This window comes from Leopardus geoffroyi, chromosome B3, assembly GCF_018350155.1.
Source record: "Leopardus geoffroyi isolate Oge1 chromosome B3, O.geoffroyi_Oge1_pat1.0, whole genome shotgun sequence".
NCBI classification, from domain to species: domain Eukaryota; kingdom Metazoa; phylum Chordata; class Mammalia; order Carnivora; family Felidae; genus Leopardus; species Leopardus geoffroyi.
In genome coordinates this window covers 44,617,254-44,637,106 of record NC_059337.1, presented here as the reverse complement: position 1 = coordinate 44,637,106, position 19,853 = coordinate 44,617,254, and the positions used below count along the sequence as shown (strand labels likewise).

The following is a 19,853-nucleotide window of genomic DNA, read 5'->3' as shown; positions in this document are numbered from 1 at the left end:
ACATGGGCTGCTAACCACATGTGGATACCGAGCATTTGAAATGTGGATAGTGTGACTGAGGAAGTGAATTTTTAATTGTGTTTCATTTACATAAGTTTAAATGTAAATCGCCACATCTGGATACTGGCCACCATATCAAACAGCTGAGTCCCAGAGCTTTATTCCTCTAGCGGACAGCTTTACCAGCTGAGTGATACAGCCCTGATGCATGTCTGATTTTTATTTCTTATTTTATTTGTTTTTACACGTGTTTGATTGCTAAACAATTAAGTTGAAAGCAAAGTCCACAGAGTACTTGTTTATAAAGTAAAAATTCAGTTTATTCATCTGTTTATGACACAGTACACAAGAGGCAAAGTGTTTCACATCATAGGCTTCACTTCCAACTCCTTGGAATGTTCATTTCTTTGGCTAAAGAGACTAGACATGAGAGGCAGGCAATGCTTAGGCAACTGAAATAAAGATGGGCAAGGGGCAATGCTAACGTCATCCTCGCAGGGATGAGCATAAGGGGGCTGTTAGTCACAAGCTATTTTCTAGAACTGTTAGCTGAAAACAAAGGAACACCGCTCCTGGCACTCATGCTGTCATGGGCTCAGTCATCCCCACCGCACAGGTACAGCAGCGCTTTCTGGTAGTCGCCCTTCGTGTCTTGCTGTAAATGGCCGAGGAGAAAAAAGAAATTCAGTATCAGCGAAAAGACCCAAGGTCTGCAACAACACACAAGCAGTCTCAACGCATAGAGAGCCTCCCTGAGCAGCAACAAAGACAAGACTCTGAGGGACCTGTCCAGGCACAAAGACCCAAACCATCATCAGCAGACCCTCAGGGGGTCTGAAACTGGGGGGGGGGGGGGGGCGTCAAGTGACATGATTACTGCGAGGGCAGAGAGAATGTGACGTAGTAGGGATTAACACAGCAAGGAACCAGACCCACAGAACCCAGCCTGCTCTTACTGCAGTGAGGTCCTGTATGCACCACCACTTTTCTCTCTGGCCTGCGTGCTTCCAGAGAAGAGAGGTACTTTCCTGCCTCACCGTGCTGTTTCCAGGATTCTTAAGGTCACGTGGGAATAAGCTAGTGAAGTGAGGAAATGATTACTAATGGGCTCATTGGTCCCTAAACTTTAAACACGTGCCCTAACAAACCTGGGTGTACCAAACCCACCTCAAAATTCATCCTTTGTAACCACGGACATGCCTTTGAAATTTGCAGGGTCTTCTGGAAAGGGGGGCTGCAATGCCTGTCTGAAGGACACGCCAGGGGGCTGATGTGTGTGCAGCCACTCCTTGCATGCAAATGCTCCGTCTCTCCAAAATAGAGAGACTGAATTGATGGGAGATGGAAGTTCTGTGTAACCAAACGTTGCCAGGCCTATCACAGAGGATTTTCAAAAAATGGAAACAGTTGACCCTTTAACAAGGCCAAAGTTAGGGGCACCAACTCTCACCCCTGCCCCGTGCTGACAAAAATCTGCATATAACTTTTGACTCCCCCCAAAACTTAACTACTAATAATAGCCTACTGTTGACCAGAAGCCATACCTGCAACATAAACATTAACACACATTTTGTATGTCATATGTATGATATACTGTATTCTTACAATAAAGTAAGCTTTAGAAATGGAAATATTAAGAAAATCAGAAGGAAAATACATTTACAGTACTGCACTGTATTTATTGAAAAAAATCTATTGGTTTTCAACCAGTGCAGTTCAAACCTGTGCTGTTTAAGGGTCAACTGCATAAAATGCAAAATTTAATTGATCTCGGGCTCTTCAGGAGGATGTCAGCAAGTCTTGCAGGATCATTGTCATGAACACTAATTATCACTGTAGAACAGCAGATGTGGGAAGTGTAAAATATTTGCCTGTCTCTATAAGATTCTAGGACAAATCGTTAATGGCACTTTCTAAATAAACCGCTGATACCTGAGGACGAGCATCTCTTCCCCAGTGAATTAGAAAACCACCACTCTGTCGTTATTCTGACAGGCCACCAGCCTGGGGCTCCAGGGCCTTCTAGATGGCCAGGAAGGGCCAACACGTCACCACGGGGCTTACCTGGATGCAGTAGTACAGGGACTTGCCGTACTTCCTCTTGAATTCAGACCTAATTTTCAACATGTCCACTTCACTGCGAGAGACCATGATTCTAATCAGGACTTTGTCGCGAGTCCCCTTGCCCTGAAAGTCAAGTACATGTTCCAAGTTACAATTCACTGACAACATTAATCCAGTAAGTTTTCTTGCACATGGGACTCATCTGGGTTCTTGAGGCTGCCCTTTAAGAAAGTGCGAAGGTAATGATGAAACTACTCCTTTAAGAAAAATGAGCATCTTGGAATTTCAAACACTCCAGGATGACATCAGCACAAACCCCCACTTTGTGCATTCAATAAACGTGTACGGAGCATTAACTACTGCATGGTTCAGTTTAGTAAGTGTGAGAGTTTACATATGTAACAAACAGCTCCTGGCTCTCGGGGCTTAGAGAACACAGGCCACCACACTTTCACTGTGGCTCTGTGCCACTGTGAATGGTGTAAACAATAAAGACCACAGAATTTACTTTGAGAGTCTCAGACCAGAGGCACTGAGGAACATGTCCTATTTGACCAAAACCCTAGGAGAGATGGGAGAGGTGGTGTGGGCAAGGGATGATGCAGGAAGGAGTGGGAGGGCCAGGAAGGTGGAAAGCACAAGGGACATCTGAGGCGCAGAAAATGGGATGGGATTGTGGGAAGAGACAGTCGTGGGGGCGCCTTTAGAGTCGGACAGACCTAAGTTCAAATCTAGCTACGTTATTTCAGGCTAGTTAAAGCTTTCTGAGCTTCAGTCTCCTGATCTGTAAAGAATATGTCACGGGCCAAATGGGCTTTTTGGTAATGATTTAAGATGAAGTAAGTAGCACAATGTCTCCTGCACAGTGGGTTGCTTAATAATCTCTCCCTTCCTTGCCTGTCTTTGCTCTGGGGTAATGGAAGACCATCACTGAGAAGTCTGAGCAGGAGTCAGACACGATTACCATCTGGTACTTTATTTTCTACCTGCGCACAAACACACGTTCAAGAAGGTAGGAAAGAGAGACAGAGAAGACTGACTTGTGGTTTTCTCACCTGTCCGATATAACCACAGCTGACTAGTACATTCCTGCACCCAGACAGCAGTGTCCCTTTCACCAGCCACTAGTCAAGGAGACTTATAGTTCGGGGCACAAAAGAAAAAAAAGCCCACTGTGGAAACATGGACCCCTCAGCTGGCTGCCCTTACCTTCATGGAGTCGTACAGTCGGTCAGCAAAATACAGGGGCTTGTTCTGAATGCACTGGACTGTGGAGTGAAGAAAAGGGGTCAGCTACTCCTCTCCTCACCAGGGAGGAGTGAGGCCCTGACCCCGGGCCACAGATAAGATGACCTAATGTAACAGCAACGGGCTGCAAAAAGGGAAACACTAAGGGAAAACCTGGGCTCCTCTGAAACTCGGCTCCACGGTGATTTTAAACCAGGGGATCTTGAGGGCTACAGGATATGTGAGTTTCCCCAACAGGGCCCCTTTTGTTGTTATTTTATTCTTCCTGGGCAACTCCTCGCTCTACCAACGTAAGCCTCCCTCAGTTTCATACCTTAAATTTATTCAGTGAAGATTATACAACTACCCAAGTCATCTAAAGGAGCCACACCTCCCAAACACACTTGAATTAACAGGATGGACACTTGTTACTTCTGCTATGGCAGTTTGCTGAAAGCTGATGTCCACTATGGATGGGAGGGGAGAGCCACATGCTCACCCAGGTTCAGGAAAGCATTTTCCAGGTCTCCTTTGACCTCCTTCTTGATGCTCTCCAGCATGTCATAAGGGCTGTAGCTCTTGTACCTGTCAAACACTAAGGAAAAACAAAAAATAATTACTAGAACAGAGCGGCTGATCAAAGCTGTCAATGATCACTCACATGGTTACACACCATGATAAAAATAAACAAACAAATGAGGATGATCACAGCATCTTAGAGGGTTAGGGGTTGCCGTGATGGACCAGAGCTGACCCTGCACCGGTTGACCTGGGACAGCTGTACTGAATGGCACTGTCCTGAATGGCACGGCCAGACCACATTTTTTGACCATCTTCAGCTCTGAGTGGAGCCTTCTATGTGGAAGCAACGAGTAACAGTCCATAGTGCCCAGGAAAGTCCATTTACTTCAACAAATACAGCATGATAAAATGATCCTAGACAAGAAGGGGCAACAAGATACAGCACCAAACATGGAAAATAGGAGAAAGAAGGATCCAAAATGGAAGGGAAGGGCCAATGGACTTGGTGATGGAAAAATGAGTGAGATTATGGGGTACAAAGTAGAGAGTGAACTTTGTTCTAGCAGACCCACACCCCAACACACATAACCAGCAGGCCTGGCTGAGAGGACCATCCCGAGGCTCTAGGACCTCCTCAGCACAGCACCCACCTTTCTGGAGGTGACACACACTCCGCTCGGTCATGATGCTGATCCACTTGGGCACGTCTGTTCCTTTCCTCTTCACTCCAGCATCATAGAGATCCTACAAGCACAACCAACCAGGAAAGTTGACTATGTGGTCCAGAGTAAGGTCATAAAAACTGTCATGCAAAAAAACCCCAAAAACCTATACACTGAAAATGCCAAATGAGAAAGGACAGTTGCACTGAAGACACAGGCAGCAATGTAGTATTTAAGTCAAAAGTTTTTCTTTTTAAAGGGTCAAAAGTCTTAATCAAGTGTTCACTAGGCACAAAGTATGAGACTAGATTATTTGTGAGGTGGGTGCCGTACACATCGATTTCCTTGAATGCCAAAGGGAGAACCAAGAGCTTCTATTCCTACACAGAAGGACAAGCAAATGTTCATTAGTACATCCAGCCCTCATTCCTTTGGTACTTTGGATGGCAAATAAGCTAATGGTTGTCTGCTGAAGACAGTTACAGATCAGGTGCCTATACCCATGCTTCTTAGAGACTCAGAAAGTCTCATTTTTAGTTTCTGGAAAATTTAGGGGCTACAAATCATGCTAAGAATGGCAAGGAGGGAAGAAGAAAGATTCATTCAAGGTTAAGATACTCATTAAGTGACCACCCACCATCTGGGGGTTGTAAAACCTAACTTCTGTCACTTCATGTAAAAACCTTCTCTACCTCCTGCTAAAAGTGCTGTGAGAAACACACTGAATTTTAAAACTAAAATGAATTAATTTTCTCTGCAGCTCTTATAAAATGCTTTGAGATTAGCTGTTGACCCTCTGGAAAAGGCATGCAGTTCACAGTGATCTGAACCAGCTTAACAAACAGTTCTCGGTGATTCGCGACCGGAACCATCGAAAGTGCTATTCAACCAGACAAGAAGGGTCTCTGCCACCCTCCCCTTCTCCCTCACCACAAAGGACAATAAGCCTTCCCATCCCTGGCTGTGCCTCCACCATTTTCTTCCACTCTGCTATGTTGTTTATGTAGCAAGTGCACACCAGTGCACACAGCCTTAGCACACTCTGCAGAATCTGGTACTTTCATACAAGCAAAGCCTAAACAAGCATATGTGACTCAGGTATTGATCCTATAATTCATACCAGCATCAAGAGGGAATATCTTATGATAACTACTGTTCCCAGAGAGTGAAAATGAAGCCCACAAATTTGACTTTCCTCCCTTCCAAAAGTGGTGTGGTGCCTACTTCCCTTTGCACGAACTATAGGCTACACATAGTGACCCACTTCTAACGAAGGGTATGACAGAAGTCACACTGTGTGACTCCTGACATTAGGTGATAATAAGCATTTGGCTTCCTCCTTGCTTTCTCTCTTGGATCACTCACTCTGGGGAAAACCAGCTGCCAGGTTGTGAGGATACTCGAGCAAGCCCTTAGAGAGGTCCATGTGGAGAAATAGTAAGGCCTCCTTTCAACAGTCCTATAGATGGGTGACCTTGAAAGGAGATCCTCCTGATGCTGTCAGGCCCTCAGATGATGCAGCCCTGGCCCACATTTTGGCCCCACCCTCATAAGAAGTCCTGAGCCAGAACCACCCAGCTGAGCCCCTCCCCAATCCCTGTCCCAAAGAAACTGAGAGATGTAACTTAGGGCTACCACTAGGTTTGAAGGTAAACTGTTACACAGGATCGATAATTACTAAATAGACTATCTAGAGATTTGCTGGAAAACAGAAACTCAAACCGAGAAGCTCGCTTACCCGAGCATCCTGGTCAATCAGTTCATAATCAATGACAGAGCCATCCTCTGCTCTTCTACCCTACGGAAGAAAACAAAATTAAGAACATCAAATAGGTTTCTTTGTATATTTTAAAGTTGAAAATGGTATCTTCTCCCCAACTCTGGTAAGCTGTTATTTAATCTACTGAGCAAACACACACTTAAAGTTTTTCTTCACTTGGGATGCCTGGGTGGCTCAGGTCATGATCTCACAGTTCGTGGTTTCAAGCCCCACATCAGGATCTGTGCTGACAGCTCAGAGCCTGGAGCCTGCTTTGGATTCTGTGTCTCCCTCTCTCTCTCTGCCCCTCACCCCCTTGTGCTCTTTCTCAAAAATAGACAAACAAACAAATATTAAAAAAATTTTTTTCTTCATTTTGAAGTCTAGACAAGACTAAGGATTGGTACAACTGAGATAGTGAAGTGGGGGGAGGGGTGGGCCTCACCATCATCAACCCCCCCCCCCCCCCCGGGATAGGCACTTTACAGAATTCCCTCTACCTCCAAAAAAAAAAAAAAAAAAAAGCTACCGATATTTAGTTCCCTCCCTCAGTGAGCTTACAATCCTGATGGAAAAATAGCATGGAACAAAGATAAAACAACACAGTAATCCATGGCTTAAGAAGACATGAAATGCAAAAGAAGGCAGAAATCTGACAGCATAGTCAGCAAAGTCTGTGGACAATGGGGTAGGGCTGAGGTGAACACTGAAGGATGTGTCAAATGAGGCTAGTAAAGGGGATGGGGAGAAAGGCACTCCCCGTGGGAGGAACAGCACAGGAAGAGGCTGAGCGCGGCCACAGGTCAGTGAGGTTCCACGCAGCTACAGGGGAAGGGAGGCAGGGGGGAATCCTAGGAGGATTAAATTAGGGAAGGGCAGGATATAGGGACCTTTTTATTTACTGCTTTTAATGTTTATATTTGAAAGAGAGTGAGTGCAAGCAGGAATGGGGCAGAGAGACAGTGGAGACAGAGGATCGGAAGCGGGCTCTGTGCTGACAGCAGGGAACCCGATGCGGGGCTCAAACTCACAAACCGTGAGATCACGACCTGAGCTGAGGTGTAACGCTTAACTGACTGAGCCACCCAGGCGCCCCAGGATACAGGGAACTTTTAAAGGCAGCGGAGAATCTGGATTTGATGTAGCAGAAATGCGTGTGATTAAGGGAGTGAAATAGTGAAGGCAGCCTTCAACAGATGGGTGGTTGGTGGTACACAGGGCGAGGAGTCGCCAGGGAGGGCTGTATGGAGTTGTTACAGTAATGGAGATGTGAGTGGGCAGGATGCAGCATGCCAAACAATCATCTGTCATTAAGGTCCCTGGAGAAAATCATTTCCCTCCCCCGGCACAGAGGCTTTAAATTGCACACTAGTCAGGACTCAGAGGGAAATGCCTTTCATCCACATGTCTGCGTTAACATTAACAAAGACCCCCTCTCCAGGCAAAGGACTACCTGGGCAAATCCTCTCGTAAGACGTGAGAGCAGAGAGAACGAAAGAAAAAACAAGAGGGTCACCTCCCATCGGGTCCTATGTGGCTATAGATAGAGGCAAAGTGACCTTCCCCAAGTCATGTGGCGAAGGCTGCCACATAATCCAGGCCAGGACTTGAGAGCTGCCTATTCCTCCTCTGGCCCCAAAGTCCACTTGACCATGCAGTTTCCCAGGATAAGAAATCCTATTATACAAAAATGACATCTCTGCAGTGACAGTGCAAACCCAGTCAGAAATGAAGCTGGCATTTCTCATGCAGGCACAGAGGATTGACTTAATTCGCTCCCAGGTATAAAATGCGGTATGTGACTTGCCTTGGGAGGAAACAAGGACAAAGAAATAAACCGGAAACCAACCTTTGCAAGGGCAACCATCAGCTTGCGGAAGTCACCGGATGTGTCAGAAATGATGTCTTTCTCCAGATCAGTCTTGTACACTTTGAAAACAACACGTCTGGTTTTATGCTTCCTGCCTGTGCAGCCAGCCAGCCACCCACCCCAACTGCCCCCTGCCCCATTAAGCCTCTGAGAAGCAGAAACAGTTGTGGCAGCATGGATGTATCCACCCAAATGAGGGCAGATGGTCTAAGATGATTTTTAGACTCATAAAATCAGAGCTAAATGTTATTATCAGTAACAGGAGATAGGCAGGGCTGGATCCAATAAGGCATTCTCAAGCTCACCTTTGATCAGTGACCTCTTTTGTAGCTAAAATACTGGTTCCCAAACTCCTTGACTAGGAATAATCACTTTGAAAAGGAAAAACATTGGAGGGCTACACACACACACACACACACACACACACACCTGTGCTTTGTTACCCACTGAATGAGAAACTGCACAATGGCAAAAACTTGTAGGAATTAAATATTACTCTTAAATGAATCTGTATTTTATTATTCAAATAGCTTCTACTTTGAAACCTAGTAACAGATACACATGTAAGCTGCATCATTTATTCTAGCCACAGCCTCCTGTAGTGCTTGGTGCACACAGATCCACATGCCTCTTGCAATAATTATCCACAATCCAGAGTTGGGAACTTCTTAAGCAGAGACTGGAAAGCACCCAATACATTAAGTCCACGTACATTGCTTTCTACTTCCCTCACCAGACCCTTAAGGAAAAAAAATTGTTTTCTCACCTTTCCCTCCTGCCTATCCTTTTATAGAAGTTCTAGCAGAATGTAATAACCAAAACCCAGGCCACAAGAAGGTAGAAAAGAGGGACCTGGACAAGGGCAAACCCCTGGACAGTCCAGATGGCATTTCTGCATACGTAATCTGGGCATCCTATCCCCAGCACTAGCCCAGGTAGCCATGACGGGGTTACAGAAATTGGGCTGACAAGCTGCATCACAGAGCGGGAGCTACTCACTTTCCTTGTAGACTCTGTTAATTTCCTGAAGCTCTTGGTTGGTCCTTGAGCAGATGATCTCAATGAGGGAGTCCTCATCAGTCCCCAGCCCCTGTGAACCAGGCAGCACAGACATCAGCAGGGGAAGTTCTCCAGGCCATTAGCCTACTTCTCTGATCTCAATCAGGTAAATCGCAAACATGGATTGGGTCAGTTAGCATGCTCCTTTCTACATTCCTACCTAGGGGATCTGTACTATATTCCTCAGCACAACATAATGTTATTTTCTATGTCTATTTTCTATGTGCGAATGTTAAAAATACATACATATGTATGTATATCGAATGGGAAGAGACAGTAATGGAATACACCAAAATGTTAAAAGGGGTTGCCTTTTGGTGATGGGTTTACAAAATGAGTAACTTTTTCTTCTTCCTATTTTTCTTTATTTTTCAAATTCTTTTAATAGATGGGAAATTTTTCTTTATTAAACAATTCTGCTCAGTAATTTAAAATAAAGGAAGAGAGAGAGTTTGTTGTCCTCTGCAGCCAGCACCACTGGAAGGGAGTAAGTCTTTTACCAGGGAAAGGTACAGATAAGATAAAATTTTTAGCTTCACTTCTTTGAAATGTAAAATTGGGTTAATGTTAAAAATTTCATTCTTGTACTTCCACTTTCGCTTGATTACTATGCACTCTTCAGGCATTTTAGGGAAGCAAAAGGAAATAATGAAGTGCCAAATAAACCTAGACACCAACACTTTATTAAGGAATAAGAATTTGATGGGTGATGTATTCAAATTTAATATATACACTTTTGAACGTGCCAGATAGCTTGAAAGGACTCAATGAAACATGTATTTCAAAGCTGGCTTCATGATCAAAGTCAAGATTTAATAATCAGGATTCTCTAATACTTGTCTTTCCGAATATGGAAATATCACTTTGAACTAAGTAGAATTACAACTGTTTAAAATGTAAATCAATTATAAGGTGTTAATACAATACGAAACTTACTTATCCACATGAAAAGTGTGTCAGCTATTAATTAAACTTATTAGAGTTTATATGCCCCTGAAAAGTGGTTCATAAAATATAAGCTAAACCTCAGGTTAATGGTTAATTTTGTATTTTATTCATAATCTAATCTACGAGCAAATGCCTCTTCTTCTGAGTTTTTAATCATGACGTGTAGAGGTTCTAGCAAAGCCAAACTTTCTTTCCATCTTAGCAAAAGGTCTACGCAACATTCTACACAAATGTTATAGAATGACTACTGAGTGTCTTCAAATATTTTAGGGGGTAGGCTTTCAATCTCGAGATGATAAAAATATAGACTAGAAATAATTCATGTATTGGAAGAAATGCCATATCCTGACACTGTTGAAATATAAAACAGGTATATCAACATAAGATGTTTTCTTCCATCGCTAATACGCTAGTGTTAATATCTGAGAATTCTAATAGTGTTTTTATCTCTATTCAAAGGTGACCTTGGCAATTTCCAAAACTTGGCCCAAGCTTTCCACAGATTGTCTACAATTCCTATCACAAGGGCAACTTCTACCGTAACATATGGCTAATATTGCCACTGGTATTGCCAGAAGTCAAAACAGATTTTTTTTAAGCATAGTTCAGTTAATGTCACTTCGAGCTTTATGGATTTCAGAAGAGTACTCAACTGTAATAGCTAATGGAAGAGCTGGCACCAGGTCAAAGATTTAGTCATCAAAGCACCTTTCATTGGGCCCAATTACACAGATTACAATGGTGACTGACAGCTCGAACAGGTCTATTTCAAGTCACTAATACCTAGTCATCGATACTAGTAAGATTGTACGAATTACAACTAAATAGATTTTTGACGAAAATAAGATAAACTGATCTGAAGTGATGATGGTCAGAAGAAACCTAGGACAGGCTGACTTCCATGACTCCAATAAACCCACGATTTGGTTTTCAGGAGTGCTCTTTTTATCAAGCAGGGTCATTAAATGTTGTTGACATTTTATCATTTGTAATTCTACCTTCTCTGCAATATAGCCTACTTAGGAAACTCAGAGCAAGTCAGCTCAAATAAACTGAGTACAGGTTGGACTAGGCTGGAGAACTGAAGGAAGAAAGAGATTTCCTAACAAATCTTTCAGCAGCCCTGAGCTATCAAGTCCTGGGCAATGGAAGTGCCTGGTGTGAGAAGCCGCCTCACTCTCGAGGTGCTCTCTGGGGAGAGAGATGACATGAACCGTGACATCAGCTCTGGTGACAGGCTTACAGCTTGGTCCTTCATAATTCAGGGACAGGCATCATAGAAAATGCACTCGGACTTAGAATAAAAAATGAGAGCTATAGTATTCCCCTGTACTCTGGAGGCTTTACCCAGTTTTATCAGCAGAGGGCAGTATCAGATTATTCAAAGTATTACAGGCACACACTACATATAAAAGGGGTTATATTTTGCTGTAAAATGCCTTTATGTTTATGCATCTATCACATTTATATAATACTGGATGTTTTAGGTATGCACAAAATTCAGGGAGTTTCTAACCTGGAATTTTTACTATCTAATGTAACTGAAAATTCCGAATTAACTTTGCAAAAGCAAAAAGCAAACAAGAGATAATCTGTGCTACAATACTTTGAACAAAACACAGGTACCATTCACAATCTGAAACCACCCTTTATATACACTATGATGTTCTGATTTTTTCCTGAATTTGAATCAAACAGTGGGACTGACAGGAGAAGGTCAGAAGAAGAAACACTCAAGACCGCATAGGCAGAATTTGCAAGCTTCACTTAACAAAAGCTATGAGTTTTACTTTTGCCTCAATATCACAACAAATCTTTTTTTAAGAAGGAAGTGCAATCAAGGAAGTACTTTTTCCAAATGGTAATTCCAATTGCCCAGGTGCCGAGCAGTAGCAGCTGGTAACTGACTTCTCAGCATCATGAAATTTCTTTACAGTCTTAAAAAAAAGTAATTGAAATATTTTTGGTACAAATCTTGAGACTTATAGCTCCAGTTCATTAAAAAAAAAAAATGGTTCCAAATGAGAATTCAACAAAACTAAAAATCACCTAATTATACTTAGAAAGCTGTAATTTACAAATATTAATGGCAGATTTGACAGAGATTACATCTCACACATGTTTACCTTCATGGAGGCTTTCAGCTCAGAAGCATCATACTGAGCAGGTGTTTTCAAGAGGCCCAAAATCACGGTCTCCAGGTGGCCGGACAAGGCTGACTTCAGTGCTGATGTAAGTTCCTTCAGAAAAACGGGCAAGAACGTGGAAAAAAACAGGTTGGTAACCAGTGTTCCCTTTAAAACTGGTGAATGAAACAAAAGTAAGTGGGATGTGTTTGTAAGGCAGGTTGTGATTCCTTAGCCACTCTGGGATCTCAGACCAAACTGTCCCTCAACTGCATTCCCTTCAGTGGACCCAGATGTCAGAAACAAAAAGATCAGACTGCTCCGACAAAATCCCTTCACATCCAAGCTGAGCCATCTTCTCCCAGTCATTAAAAGGAAACCAGGGCAGAATGCAATTTCTCAGAAAGCTAGGGGTGTGAGGACACTTTATAACACCCTCACAAGTGATAATCACTCATAGAATACAGGGCACTTTCCAAGCTCAAGGCCTCTGCTAAGAAGGAGGTGGTTAGACTAGGGAGTCCCCTGTAAAAGATGTTTATGCAGCTGCACTAGAGGTGGCTGCTAAAAGTCTCCAGAGGAACCAGAGGCCCCACCATGGGTGGAAGTTGGATCATGAAGTTTTCCTATGCAAAACACTTCATCCAGGACTGAGAAAACATCTATTTGTCCATACCAAACTGGGGCCGAGTTGACAGAGCCGATGGGAGACTGAAGTCCCCCTTTCTCACCCCCTTGACTTTCCCACTCTGTATTATATCTTAAGGTTTTCACTGTCATAATTAATGTAGATTTTAAGTCAGAGGTCTGAGTCAGCACCAATGTATGCAGACAAATACACCAATTCAATGTGTCTTTTATAGCTGCTTCCTTGACGATTAAACTTCCTACACATCATGAGCATTGAGTGATGCCTGAACTCTCCCACTGTAATTATTTTCCTTTCTTTTCACTTTTTCCCTCTTCTCTCCCTTCTTGCTTTCTCCCCTGCTTGCCAGCAGCACCTCACAGCATCTATAATGGTGCCAGGAGATGATGTACAGTCTGCTTCTGGCAGAATCTTTGCAAACCATTCATAGGTGGTGAGAGCTGAGATGGATCTCAGCAGTCACCTGGCCCACCCCTTCCAAATCTACTCTCTTCTGATTCCTGGTGTTCTAGTAACACACAGCACCTAGAAAGGGACTTGAAAAGCAACACCTGCCAATTATAACACCAATTTTCCAATTTGGAAATTTGAGGTTAGGGAATTCCAAACTTAGCCTACCCTTGACACTCCTCGACCCATTGTCTGTTCAAACTCAAATAGCATTTGGGTAGCTACTGACTTCTTCCACTTCTATTATAAACTCCTATTGGCATTCAACTTCCTGCTTCTCACAAGGTCTAGCACAGAGCTTTGTATGTAACAGATACCCTAGAAAAGTTTGATAAATAAAACATTACCATTCCTTATATGGAGAAATCTGGCATCTGCTTGAACATGAAAAAACAAAACAGAAGACCGAGATTCTCTCCCAGCTCCTCTCCACTTCTATTAGCTCTGCCCATGGTCTTCAAAGCTCATGACCTAGGCAGCCTCAGCCCATATCACTAACATACTCTACAATACAGGGCTTTCTCCTTGACTATGCAGACAACTCATTCAAAACACTAAGGTTCTACTTCCAAAATCTCCTTCGGAAATTATCTCAAGTAATTTATGTATCTTTCTGCACACAATGACAATTTTCCTTAGCCCAAGACTAAGAGACATCACGAATCAGTAGGAGAGTGAACTGTCCCCACCACACACAAAGCCTGTGTGATCAATGAACCCTACCATAATTCTGGTAACATGTTCCTTCCAACATAGTATGGGAGGGCTTTGTTCATCTATCTACTTGAAATCAAGACCCAGGCATCTCTGTTTCCATATACACTTATGTGTACACATCCAAGTGTGTTCTAACACCCCACTCTGTAAGTGACAGATGAGGAAGCAATTACAGGCATAGTGTCCAAACAGGTGAGACTTCTGCTCCACCTGGAACTCAGTCCTACCAGCTCCCAGATCCTTTTAGAAAATTGGAGAAATAAAGCACTCCCCTCATGGCTCACTACAAAAGACTGTGCAAGTCTAGTTGGAAAAAAGCATTTTAATGCACATGAGATAACAGAAGCCAGATTCTTCCAATTGTTTGAGTAGGTGGGGGTTGGAGCTATAGAAGGCCTTGACCTGCAACTCTCAGAACCCTGGTGGTCATGTCAACCCCAAGAAAAGAAATGTCTTTTCCAGAAGCCTTCCAGCTCACCTCCACTGTGGCTACGAGTGAAAGCCGTTAAGTCAAACAGGAGCTGCAGGAAGCCACGCTTACTGCACTGTCCAAGAATAAATCAAAAGCTTTTAATAGCAAGAAGTTAAAAATAAAACATCCCGTCCTTAAAAATAAAATTTCCTAACACTGCAACAAAATAAAGGATGAACAAATGCTGGGTTGTTCCTTAACCACTAGAGCACAAGCAAGGAAAAAGCTCACAAAGGCTCTTTAAATAGTGGGAACATGGCATATTGAAGATAGCCTAGTAGACCAAATGAACTACTAACTAAGCCCAAGAATTCAAGTATATATATATTTTTTAAGAATGAGGAGAACCTACCAGGATCAATCCTAAGTGAAGTCTAGGGTCCTCAGATTAAATTAGAAACATCTTATCAAGAGCTAGCAGAAATCATAAAGATGAAATGAGTTGCTACATATAAAGAACTACATGCCTGGCACAAAGCAAACATTCTAGAAATGAGACATGTTGTTGATAATCCCTAGTCCCTCCTAACTTTCTGTTCCCAGCAGTGCTCCCTCCATACTCTCTGGTTGGAGGAGGGCATATAGTCTTTATGGATGAGCTCCAAGCACTCCAGGGGGCCATGAAGTGTGTGAGTGATGACTCTTACAAGGATGTAAGAGGAAAACCTCGGATATCCAAGGAAAACCCGGCTCTTGCTGGGATGAGCCAAAATCCATTAAAAGAAAAAGCAATGGCTGAGGAAATGAAATGGAACAAGGAATGCCCTCCATCCCTGAAATTGCTTGTACCTTTTTGGTCCTTCTCTGGTAGGCGAAGGCAATGTCCTGTCTCTGTTCATTGCTGCGGTTGGTCAAAATGTTGACGATGGTGACCTCATCCACACCTACGGAGATACAAGTTGTGAGTAGTTAATAACCCACGTGCTCTAGTCTTCTGGGCTTATATTGAAGGTTTCAAGCAGTGTTTTCAAACTGTTTTCCAAATACTGTTTTCCAAACTATAATGCCAGGACATCAAGGTTTGTTCTTTTTGTCAGTATCCTCCACCCAATGTGTTTACCAAATTTTTATCCTGACAGCCTCAAACCTCAAGACTAAATGGACCTTTTGAATATCTGCATTTAAAAATAAACTACTTTATTCATAAATTGGTTTCTGGAATCAACCGTGGGAGGTGTGTTTGTGGGGCTTTGGCAGTCAAATGGAACAACAAAGATTTAGGAGGATTTTAAATGAAGGTCCCCAAATTGCCATTTAACTGGGGATTTAATAGACAGTAACTGTGAACTGAATTAATTGAGACAATTATTTATATTTATTGCAGGATTACAGCTATATAAGCAGCTAGGTATAATTTCTATAATTATAGAAACTGTCATGACAAATGAGTCAGATTTAATATGGCAGTCGTATTTTAATAGCATAATTGATTAATGCAATCATACTTATTGAAGACTAAATTGTTTTTTAAGGAAAATAAATGTTCCACTGCTTTTAATCTTCAATAGCAATTTTAATAATCAATTTTATAACTTTATTAAAAAGAGTAAGTGGTTTAATCTAAATTAAATCTAAATTGGGAGTTATGAAGTGCCACCAAAATATTTTAGTACCTATTTTAATTGGAACATGTGTATTTACAAAGATAAGCAATGCCTTCTTGTATCTGAAAGTTTCCAATTTTATAACAGAAATACTCCTAAAATGCCATTTAACTTAAGAAAGCATGATTTTAAGAATTCAGAAAGTGAAAGGCCTCCCTCCTGACTGATTCCAAACTTTGTTCAGTAAAAGCAAGAGTCTTTTTGCCATAACTGGGTAGGTAATTCTTTGGTGAGGGAGAGAACAGCAAAGCCCCAAAGGTCACATGCGAACCGCAAACAGCTTTGCCTAAAGGAAATCAGAAGAGCCCCAAAACAACAGAAATGTTAGAACTATAATGCTTTGAGGCAGAGGCAATAAGCCAACTGAGAGAAGGAGTCCTCAACTCTCAAGCATATTAGATCAAAATGCATTAGGTTAGATTTTCTGGGTATAAAAATAAGTAACATTTATTTTTGTATTTATATACTCATTTCAGAGTGAGTTCATACCAATATGTTGATCACTTATCTTAAATGCAGCATCTATAACTTTAGTTCTGATTTTGAAAGTACCAATGTCAACAGAATAACGCAACTGCTATATATGAGATGCAGTTTTAAAGACGCTTATTTCAGCATTAGAGAGAGTATCAAAAATTAAGGGGGAAAAAGAAGCCCTATGTCCAATAAGAGATCTATTACATAAGTGTTCTTCTGTCCATACAATGGGATACTACCATCCTTCAAAATGACGTCATAAAATATTAACTGATGTGGAAAATGTCCATAATAAACTGTTAAGTAAAAAAAAAAAGAGAGAGAGAGAAAACACAGATGGCAAAGCAATATATACAGTGTAACCCAATTTTTGTAAAATGCATGTGTACCTACAAGAAAAGATCTAGAAACCTTTATACCAAAGTTTTAATAGTGCTCCTGTGGGTGGTAGGATTACGGCTACTGTAAGTTCTTTTCTTTCTTTTGATTACATGTACCTTCAAAGTTCACTATAATGTCATAAAAAGGGTTCTTTTACATACAGAGTAGTGACATGCAGTCATTGATCTAGAATCGACTAGTGACCTCCCATCAAAAGATCCCTAGCATGGTTCTAAATAACTTAATTAGAATGAAACACAATATGCATAATAATTACAAACTTCATCTACATAATTCTCGTCAGTTTCCAAAATATCCTAACACAAACTATCATTCTTCACAACTACCCAGTGAGGATAGGTATTCCTCTTTCTAGTTTGTAGATGAAGAAGCTGAAGCTCAAAGACATTCCAACTATTACAGGTGTAAACATATGCCTTCTTTGGGTCTCAGTTTCTACATGTGCACAAGTAAGGCACTTGAAAAATGACCCCAGTTCTGCTTCCAGGAAATACTAACAGATACAATCTTGCGAGCCTACCCACACCTGTGTTCTCTCTCTCACTCTCCTTAAATATTCTATGGCTCTAACTTCATGTTAAGAAAACCATTGTTTACAAATGTGTTTTTGCTTTACATTCAACTTTCTCACCCAAATCTGAAAATGCTAGAAAACAACAAAATCAATCATACCCTCAAACCTCAATTCTAGTATTTCCTGAAAACAATTTTAGGGCTGCTGACCTGAATGCATGCAACAACACTGACCCATAAAAATTCTTCTCCCTTGGGGCGCCTGGGTGGCTCAGTCGGTTGAGCGTCCGACTTCGGCTCAGGTCATGATCTCACAGCTCGTGAGTTCGAGCATCGAGTCAGGCTCTGTGCTGACAGCTCAGAGCCTGGAGCCTGCTTTGGATTCTGTGTCTCCCTCTCTCTCTGCCCCTAAACCACTCACATTCTGTCTCTGTCTCTCTCAAAAATAAATAAACATTAAAAAAAAAATTAAAGAAAAAAAATTCTTCTCCCTTGGAAACAAATGCCAAGCTTATGTTTGTGGTCCTAAGCCCACGTGAATTAGAATCACACGAAGCACTTATTAAACACAGAGCCCCTTGGGCCACACCTGAGATCTACTGATTAAGACTCTCTAGGACTTTAGACCAAGGAAGCAGCATTTCTACCAGCTCCCTGGTGATTTTTTATTTGAGAAGCACCAAGAGACGGATAAGTGTGAGGAATGGAAAGGTCTTTAGTAATCTGCTTACGAAGAAGACTCTTAAGTCACTGTACCGACTGCTTTTGTGAGGTACAGGATCCACGACAATTTCAGGGAAAGAAATGCTTACCTTTGTCCAAATAACCCAGGTAAGAAATAACACCTGACGAGTTCACTGCACAAACTGCAGTGCAGTCCCACGCTCTTAGTCAATGAAACAACCTTTTGCCTTTCTGTTCACAATAGCTAAGCACCCAGCCAACAGAATCCGAACTCAATCCAATTATTGGAAATCCCCGTAAAGAGCCTGAGTGGTTGACCTGGATCTCATGTAGGTGGCAGCAGCTATGATAGTCTGAAAGAATCTAAATGTATTTTACTGAAATGATTTATCAAGCAAACAGCCTGCTGAGCATCCAACATGCTGGGACCCCTTACAAGTGAACAATCTGATCCATTACACAAATGTTAATGGAAGCAACTACAAAGAAATAGAAGCTATTTTTGCAAGTGAAAGCCCCCTCTCCCTTCCTAGAACCTCACCCACATAAGCCATTTCTCCCATACCTTTGTCTGCAAGGTTCAAATTGAACTGGAAAGAGGAAAAAAAAATCATGGAGTCCAGGATCATTGCCTAGTCAAAGCCACTTAAGGCATATCCAGTGTCCTAACACCAGAATACACATTTCTGTCAGTGGGATTTAACCATCTTATCTTCAGAACGCTGCTGCTTCCTCTCAACTTGCTCGCATAATTGGTGAGGCAGTTTATTCCTGTGGAAAATAATTCAGTGTAGGTTGAAGCTGCAAGGGTCATCCGGTTACTCACCATTTCTGCCCAGGACACGGCTGAAGGATGAGGACTGAGCACTCAGCTACCTATGTCAGGACAATCATCGTCAACAGTGCATAGCAAGTGCCAGTACACTGGGAAAGCTTTGAATTTAATACATTTAACGTAAGTGCAAATGCTTGGAAGATGAGGCTCTGCCCCCCTAGATTTGCACCTTCAGACCTCTTAGGTTCCAGTACGTAAGGAAGTGTTTGCTGGGCAGAAGGACCCAGGTTCTAATAGAAACTGTGTGGGCAGGGCAATAGCATAAAGAAAAAACAACAACAACAAACTTGAATAATGTTTCTTTTCCATCCCATTCCTCTTGTGTTTCATGTGGAAGGTCAAAGTAATGGAAGCCAAAGGCTCACAATGGGAAACAGTGATGTGGGCGGGGAAGCCTACAGAATGTGGCTGAGAACACAGTACATTCTGTGTTCCAGGCTGATTTTTTAAAATTTCTTTTCAAAACTAATAGAAGTTGAAAGTTTCAAGATTGGCTAAGGAACTAAGACACAAATTTATTTGGCTCCTGATGGGAAACACTACAGTAAATTTCATAAGCACCAATGCCGTTCATGAAAATGGTCGGCTAATCTCATCAGCTAACTAACTACAAACATGTTTCCACTGCTCCTTAGCTGGGGCATCCGAAAGGTCAGTCACTGTTCGAAATGCCAGTCAACATGAAGCAGTCACCATGTTGCTTACGAAGAAGACTTATAAGTCACTTCCACCAACTGCTTCTGTGAGGTATAGGGTCAACGACAATTTCAGGGAAAGAAACGCTTACCTTTGTCCAAATAAGCCAGGTAAGAA

At 42.1% G+C, this 19,853-nt stretch overlaps 1 protein-coding gene across 3 annotated transcripts in view; it reads right to left on the bottom strand.

The window, feature by feature from the left end:
* Positions 1–295: 295 nt before the first annotated feature.
* Positions 296–19,853, bottom strand: part of ANXA2 (annexin A2) — a 43,513-nt gene continuing 23,955 nt past the window's right edge. For all 3 annotated transcript variants that reach the window (XM_045449561.1, XM_045449562.1, XM_045449563.1), the window contains 10 exons: positions 15,315–15,409; positions 12,238–12,351; positions 9,104–9,194; positions 8,084–8,163; positions 6,214–6,273; positions 4,464–4,557; positions 3,791–3,886; positions 3,274–3,332; positions 2,065–2,187; positions 296–655 (listed from right to left, as the gene is read on the bottom strand). In XM_045449561.1, the coding sequence (XP_045305517.1) occupies positions 596–655; positions 2,065–2,187; positions 3,274–3,332; positions 3,791–3,886; positions 4,464–4,557; positions 6,214–6,273; positions 8,084–8,163; positions 9,104–9,194; positions 12,238–12,351; positions 15,315–15,409 (872 nt within the window). In that variant the 3' untranslated portion in view covers positions 296–595. The remainder of the gene's footprint in view (positions 656–2,064; positions 2,188–3,273; positions 3,333–3,790; positions 3,887–4,463; positions 4,558–6,213; positions 6,274–8,083; positions 8,164–9,103; positions 9,195–12,237; positions 12,352–15,314; positions 15,410–19,853) is intronic.